Here is an 8,259-nt window from a genome sequence, read left to right as displayed (position 1 = left end):
AGTTGTTTTATTGATTTTTTTAATAAATTTAATCTTAAAATGCATTTTGTTTTGTTGTTTTTATAAAGCATTTGTTTAGATAGGCGATACAACAGAAATGTTTAGATAATAGAATTATCAAATTGGCATTGAAGCTTTTGCAATCTGAGATATGAGCAAAGGTGTTATTGTTGGCTGTATGATTTCTGTAGGACTAGAAGTGTGTTTGCAGAATTGAATACAAGATTATGAAACAAGGTCACGGTTTATTTGGCTGTCGAAGACCATGATCAATCGTGGTATATAAAGTAGTGAGGTTTGTGCGCCATATATGTGTGATTGGTAAATTGAAGTAGCTGTCATATTTTCGCTTTCTTAGGTTTTTAAAGGGTTGCAAAGTATTCCATCTTCAATTTTTGAGGCAAAAAGAGGGTCTGAGGACATTTACATCCTCAATTCAAGTTTGGTGACTAGGTATCGATTTCGCCTCTTGAGATTACATTTTTTTTTTTTTTTCCCCTGCAATTCAACTAGATTTTCTCGAGCCAAATTAATATTTATTTGTGCTGTAGGCCACGTCAAATTAGTTGGATCTACATATATTAACTTGGCAGCTCATTGAACTGGGGTCAGCTATAAGATAAATAGATCTTAAATAATTTTTAGAAACCATGCGATAACAACTCTGATACTGGTTGACTCCAAATTTTTAATCTCACGAACTAGTGATCTCTCAATAAAATGATATATTTGAATTGCAAAGTTGATATTCCTGGTTAATGTGAATTGTTCTATGTGATATAAAATTTAACATTATTCAAATATACATGGTATAAATAATCAGTCAAATATAAAATTATTCTTTAATGATATTATGCATAATAAAAATTATCTATGATTATTAATTGATTATATATTTTATTAATTTTTTAAAATAATTAATATTTTAAGAAAATGTTGCTTTTCAGGATATCTTAAAATATTTTAAAAGAATTATTCACCTCATAGTGTTTAGGATACATCATTTTGATATTTAGTATATTTTTACAATCCAAATCCATATTGAAGATGCTTTAATAACAAATATATATATATATATATATATATACATACATACATACATATTTTAAGGAAAGTTCAACTTGTACAAAGTAGAGGCATTAAAGTATTGGAAACCAAGAAAGACGGCCCCCAAGCAAGCTCTCAGTTGGGTTGAGAACAAGGTACGTAAAAAAAATTTAATTTGATTTGATGCTCATCTCTCTTCTTATTAATTAATTTCCGATTTTTGTTTTTTTTGTTTGTTTTAATGATATAAAAAATCAAGAAGGAATGCAAGACGAATAGAATGGGTGAATTGCCAGGAGAAATTGTGGAAGAAATTCTGGTGAAGTTAGTTAGTCTCTTACCGCTAAAGGAAGCAGTTGTGACCACAAGTATCCTTTGGAGGCGATGGAGATACATCTGGACTTGTACTACCTATCTCGACTTCGACGGTGACCAAACTATTGACTGCTGTGATCAGGAGAAAGAGAGGCGTAAATTCATCAAGTGGGTGAATAGAGTAATTACTTAGCTCGATAATAAAACCCAACTTGAACGCTTCAGAGTTTGTTTCGATCTTAGTGGTTCTCACGCTGCTTCAATCAATAACTGGATACAATTTGCCATGAAAAAGAGAGTTCAAATCCTTCAATTGAAGTTTTTAGAATATGGTGGGCCTAGAGGTATTTCAACCTGTTATGGGTTTTTCTACAAGGACGGCTTAGAGTCCCTCAAAGTGCTTAGTTTGATTTGTGTACAAGTCAACAAAGAGGTTCTTGAGTCCTTGTTGTCAAAGGTGTCCACTACTTGAACGGTTAGAAGTTGGATTTTCGGATACATTGATCAATTTAAGGGTTGTAGGACGTCAACCAACTCTTGCATTGAAGGATTTAAAGTTATGGTTTTGTGAAAATATTAAAAGCATTGAAATATGTGATGCTACAAACCTTGTTTCATTTTATTGTTACTGTTTTGAACCTTCTGGCGATCCGCCTTTAAGATTGGTATTTAGAAATGTACCAAATCTTGTTGACGTTGACATCCATATGTCTAGCTATAACTGTCTACCTCATGCTTTCGCTGCCCTTTCATGCTGCGTCTCTCAACTACAGATTCTCCGACTTGATTCTATACATTCAACGGTAATTAGATTAATTAGCTTTTAGTTTATTATATATGTTCTAGTAGTCTATTATATGTTTTACTTTTTCACTTCATTTTATTATTATTATTATTTTTAATTTGCCTTTCAGATCAAAAAGGAGGATGTTCCTATGCTTATAAATCTCAAGGAACTGAAATTGGTACTTGATGGATATGATCATCTGATTTTTCTCCATATACTTCCTTTGCTGGAAAAGGCACCAAACTTGCAGAGACTTGTATTGCAGGTCTTGGATATTCTTACTTGGTTGATTTATAGTATATATTAATTTTACTTAAAATCTTATTCTGCCTTCTACAGCTATAAGTGGATTTTTATTATTTGTCTTGATTTTCAAAGGAGATAGATCCCACTCCACATATACCTTAATATTAAAAAATAATAATAATAATAAAAAATAAAAATAAAAAAGTAAAACTTGGTTTCATTGGATTCTATTTGAATGTCAATATCATATGATTAAGAGGAACAACTTTTGAAGTGCACATTCATGTTTCTATAGTAAACAGGCCGAGATCATTTTATGTCAATGTTCATAACTGTATTTATTGACTTTTTAATTCTTGTTGGAATTATCTTGAACTCGATTGTGAATTTATGTTAATGGTCTCTCTTGTTGTTTGCCTCCCTTTCTATGAACTCCATAGAGGATATGGGATATGCTGCTAGCCAACTGTAGACCTAAATGCCACTTTAAAAATATATAGTGATTTTAATCAATTGTTAGCTAAATTTGTTGAAGTCTTTAGGACTTGATAGAATTTCCACCACTTGCATTTGCCTTTTTATTTTAGTAGTGTTAATATTTTCCAGCCCTAATATATGCATCATCAATTTCTTTATTGCTTGTAGATTTGTTCTTTCTATGTTCTTTTAACATGTGAGGTTAGTGGTACTGGTCCTTGTGTAGTTATAGGCGTATGAAAATAAAGTCTTTTTACTGATTTGCAGTTGGAATACTGGCACACAAAGGATATGGTACCGGCTAGAGCATTTTGGAAACCTGGAAAAAGGCCTTTCGATTGCCTCAAAGAAGTGGAAGTAACAGGCTACTCAGGTCTTCCAGATTTTGATGGACTTATCTTCTACTTTATAGATAATGCAGTTTCACTTGAGAAAATCATTGTCAATCCTCGCAAATATGTGCCATGGCCTTATATTGAAAGCACGACGTCGAGGTTTACGAAAAGGGTGAGAGATCATGCTATGGGGTATATGAAAGAGAAGATTCCTAAAACTATATAATTTTTGTGTCTCTAATTTATGTAGAGATTGCAGTGGTGATTATAATTTAAGAATAAAACAGTTTTACATTTTTACCAAATTAATAGTTGCTGTGCTTTATTTTCTAATAAATTTAGTTCTAGAATGCATTTGGATTGGTTCTGTACTTGTTTTTACAAAGCGTTTGCTTAGATATGTAGGTGTCACATAACATAAATGTACTTGACAATAGAATTAGCAAAAGGGCATACAAGCTTTTGCAATCTGAGATACGAGCAAAGATCGATGTTATTATTGGCTGCTTGCATGATTTCTAGAATGCTAGTAGTGTATTTGCACAAGAAATAATTTTCTTGAATATGAAACAAGATCACGGTTCATTTTGTAGTCAAGGATGCATAAACATGGTTTTAATGAGATCTGTGCGCCATATATATTATATATATGAGATTGGTAAACTCAAGTGGTGGGATCTTGCAAAGTATTTTTAGGAACCAATGTGTGCAATAATTTAAAAAATAAAATAAAATATTTTTTAAAAGAAAATTTTCAACATTTATTTAAAAAATTTTAAAATCTTTATAACTAATAAATATCTAAATGATATACTTTTTTTTTATACAAAACGATATTTAAAATTGAATAAAGTACCAAAGTTTTGATTTTTTTTAAATGTTATTATTTTTTTCATATTTATAAATAAATGGATGAAGTTAAAAATAAACTTTAGTAAATGGCATTTGATTTCAAAAATAAAACTTTAAAAAAATAATTTATATATTTAAAAATTTTTTCTTCCTTTAAAAAAAAATAAAAATATTTTATTAATTCTCTAGTTTTCTTATTTTCATGATTTTCTATTAAGAGAATATAATTACTTAAGATTTTAAAATAATTAATAATAATAAATATATATTTAAAAATATTATTTAGGTTTTTTTAATATTTATTGAATGTGTGATCCCTAAACTATATGAAAGTTGCACTTTTAGTTCCTCCTTATAACAGATTTTGGGATTAAAAAAAAAAAACAAATTGATGAGGGATTAATGCTCAACAAAATTGAAATTTGAGGAATCAAAGTGTCAAAAAAAAGAAAAAACATTTACGACCCAAAATGTAAAATGCTGTATAGTTTATATTTTATGACTACATGTGCCAATATCTATATATATATATATATATATATATATATATATATATATTATTTAATTTTATAGATGACAATACTTGTATCAACATGATTTGTCAAATACTTAACGATTTTATATAGTTTACATTATTTTTTTTTTTAAAGGAGATAACTCAATTACAAAAAAAAAAAAAAAAGAATTAAAAAGAAGAAATATAAATATTCACACACGTAAAAAAGTAATAAAAAAAGGAATAGGCAAAATGTGTTTTCAAGCCGTAGATGTGATCCAACAGAGACTTGTATAATATCCAGGAGATTTTTTGTGACAATTGATTAGATGGAGGGTTGAGATTGATTTAAGTGTTAATTGGATTTTTTTTTTTTTTTTACTTCATTTTGTAAAAGTTACATTTTTTAATCTTTAAATTTAAATGTTTTAATTTAAATTTTTAAATTTTAATTTGTGGTATTTTAATCTAACTAAATTGTAATTTTTCGGTGAACGTAGTTAATGGTGTAGAGACTGGACTATTAAAACCAGAAGATCTAAGTTCTAATAAATTGTATTTTAATATTATTTAAATAAATTAAACATCGTTATAGTTAATCCCGTTGGGAAAAAAAAAAGGGAAATTTGACCAAAGTGCAATTAATAAGAAACTTGACAACGGAAGTTGGAATATATTATAAATTTAAGAATTTGAAAGCTAAAACTTCCCCAAATTAAAATATATATTATATATATATATATATATATCCGAAGAGTTTCAAACCAAAAAGAGACAATCCGAAGAGTTCCAAACCAAAAAGAGACAATCTCAAGCTCAAGCTCAAGCTCAAGCTCAAGCTCAAGCTCAAGCTCAAGCTCAGTCGTTGGGAAAACCTAATCATTATAGGTGGGTCACAGCGGAAAAACAATGGTGGAGAAGCATTCAATTAATGAAGGCTGTCCATCTATAGGGAACAAGGTGAAAAAAAATAAAAATAAACTATCTTATTGATGCTCTATTATCTCTGTATCTAATTAATCCGTATCTCATTAATCTTTCGGATTTTTATTTTTTATTTTTTGATAGATTAAAATACGCGAGAAGGAACACATTATTAATCCAGACCCAGAAGAAGAAGAAGAAGATAGATTCACTGGATTACCTGAAAATATTCTGGTGAGGATTGTTTGCCTGCTGCCGCTAAAGGATGCAGTAGCTACAAGTGTCCTTTCCAAGCGATGGCAGTACATCTGGACTTGGACTAACAATCTCGACTTCGATGGAGACCAAATTATTGACCGCTACCAACAACGGAATGAGAGGGGTAATTTCATCACGCTGGTAAACAGTGTGATTGAAAAGCACAATCACAAAACTTAACTTGAACGATTCCGGGTCTGTTTCGATCTTAGTGATAGATATTCATCTTCCATTATTAAATGGATTCGTTTTGCATGGAAAAGAGAGTTCGAGTTCTTGAGCTTTTAGAATGTTATTGCCCTGGAAATACCACATCCTCTTTTGTGTTTCCTTCCAATAAGTTCCTCAAAATTCTTAGTTTGGATTGCGTACAAGTCAGTCAAGAGGTACTTGAGTCTTTATTGTCTAAATATCCACTACTTGAACGGTTGGAAGTTTTGCATTCGGATGCATTGATCAATTTAAGGATTAGGGGTCCATCACTTGCATTGAAGCATCTGAAGTTAAAGAATTGTTACAATGTTGAAAGCATTGAAATATGTGATGCTGTAAACCTTGTTTCATTCCAATATTGCAACTGTCATGATCCTCTTGACGATCCACCGTTAAGATTGGTACTTAGGAATGCTCCAAAGCTTGTTAACGTTGACATCAGTTTGTTTAATGTTAACTATCTGCATCATGCTTTTGCTACCATTTTATGTTGCATCTCTCACCTACAGATTCTCCATCTTGCTGCACTGGTAATTAGGTTGCTTTTCGCTTATTATGTAGCAGTAACCTATTAAAAGTGCTACTTTTGACTCTATTTCTTGTTTATTGTCATTTTAATTTTGTTTTGCAGAACTATATGGATAATATTCCATATCCTATCCTACCAAATCCCAAGGAGCTGAAATTGTTTCTTGATGTATTTTACGAGCTCATTTTTTTCCATATACATCCTTTCCTGGAAAAGGCACCTAACTTGCAGAGACTAGTGTTGAAGGTTTGTATTCTTATGATGTACTTTTATTTTTGTTAAAATCTTTTTTCTGTGCTAAAGTGTCCATTCATTCTTGTGCTTTTGATATCAAACCTGAATTTCAAAAGAGATGTCACTGCCAGACCGTAAATATTTCATGTAAGGCTTGGTTTCGTAGGGTTCTGTTTGAATCTCAATATCATATTATTAAGAAGAACAACACTTTGCAAGTGCACATTCATGTTGGAATTATCTTGGACTGGATTGCCAATTTATGTTAATGCGATCTATTATTGTTTTCTTCACTTTGCATGATTTTAATAGTGAATATCGGATATTGATGATGAGTAGGTATTGGAATTTTTTTGGATCATGCTGATTCAATTTATATTTTTCCTTTGAATTCAAAATTGCTAATTCATTGTAGACCTAGATGCCATTTCAAAAATAGTGATTCTAATAAATTGTTATCTAAATTTGTTGAGGTATTAAGGACTTGATAGAATTTTGATGCATGCATGTGGCTTATATTTTAGAAGCGTCAATATTTTCAGCCCCAATTTATGCATTTCTTTTTTACTTTTTGCTTCTAGATTTGTTCTTTCTATGTTGGTAGATATCGATGTATGAGAATAAAGTCATTCTTATTGATTGCAGTTGAAACACTGGGGTTTGTTTATTAATGAACCGGCCGCGTGTAAGAAACCTGCAACAAGGCCCCATCATTATTGCCTCAAGGAAGTGGAAGTAACAGGTTATTCAGGTTATTCGAGTGATGATGAACTTATCCTCTATCTTATAGAGAGTGCAGTTTCAATTGAGAAAATCATTGTCAATCCTTGCGAATCTGAGGAATGGCACGTCCAGTCAACCATGTTTGAAGAGCAGGGAAGAGATCATGCTCTGAGGCATATGAAAGAGAAGATTCCTAAAACTATAAAAAAATTTATGTCTCTAACTTATATAGAGATTGCAGCGGTGATTGCAATTTAAGAATAAAACAGTTTTACTTTTTGACAAATTAATAGTTGTGTTTGACTTTTTTTTGAATTAATTTAATTTTAGAATGTGTTTGGTTTGTGTTATTTTTACAAAGCATTTGTTTAGATATATAGATGTTACATCATAAATATGTTTAGATTATAGAACTAGCAAAAGGGCATACAAGGGTTTGCAATCTGAGAGACATGAGTAAAGATCGATGTTATATTATTGGCTGCATGTGCATGATTTCTAGAGAGCGCTAGTTACGCTGGTAGCGTGATTAATTGCAGAAGAAATAATTGTCTTGAATGCAAGATTATGAACAAGATCATGGTTTATTTGGGTGTCATAGATGCATAAATATATGTTAAATAGTAAGTTCCGTGCCCCATATATGAGATTGGTAATCTCAGTTGTGGTCTTGCAAAGTATTCCATCTTCAATTTAAGTTGTTCTTGAAACATTTATAGAATTGGCTGTATACAGTTTATTTATTTATTTTTCTGCCATGCAAATAGAATTTCTTATTGAATTGTGATCCACTAAACCATTTGGATTGGATTATTAATGCCAA

General features: G+C 30.6%; 1 protein-coding gene across 1 annotated transcript; it reads left to right on the top strand.

Annotated features, from left to right (window-relative positions):
- The first annotated feature begins 5,464 nt into the window (after positions 1-5,464).
- LOC132799595 (putative FBD-associated F-box protein At5g38570) lies at positions 5,465-7,694 on the top strand. The gene is made up of 5 exons (XM_060811880.1): positions 5,465-5,515; positions 5,624-5,878; positions 6,001-6,480; positions 6,582-6,725; positions 7,359-7,694. The coding sequence occupies exons 1-5, from the start codon at positions 5,465-5,467 to the stop codon at positions 7,692-7,694; spliced, it is 1,266 nt and encodes a 421-aa protein (XP_060667863.1).
- Positions 7,695-8,259: the final 565 nt, after the last annotated feature.

Source organism: Ziziphus jujuba, chromosome 10 (assembly GCF_031755915.1).
Source record: "Ziziphus jujuba cultivar Dongzao chromosome 10, ASM3175591v1".
Lineage (NCBI taxonomy): Eukaryota > Viridiplantae > Streptophyta > Magnoliopsida > Rosales > Rhamnaceae > Ziziphus > Ziziphus jujuba.
The sequence above is the reverse complement of the archived record's forward strand: the minus strand, read 5'-3'. Positions and strand labels throughout refer to the sequence as shown.

Bases quoted from the DNA above. Each gene is read 5' to 3' on its own strand.
- LOC132799595 (XM_060811880.1), top strand. From the start codon at position 5,465: ATGGTGGAGAAGCATTCAATTAATGAAGGCTGTCCATCTATAGGGAAC. The intron at 5,516-5,623 runs GTGAAAAAAAAT...ATTTTTTGATAG, and splicing joins GTCCATCTATAGGGAACAAG to ATTAAAATACGCGAGAAGGA. The intron at 5,879-6,000 runs GTAAACAGTGTG...TGCATGGAAAAG, and splicing joins GGGGTAATTTCATCACGCTG to AGAGTTCGAGTTCTTGAGCT.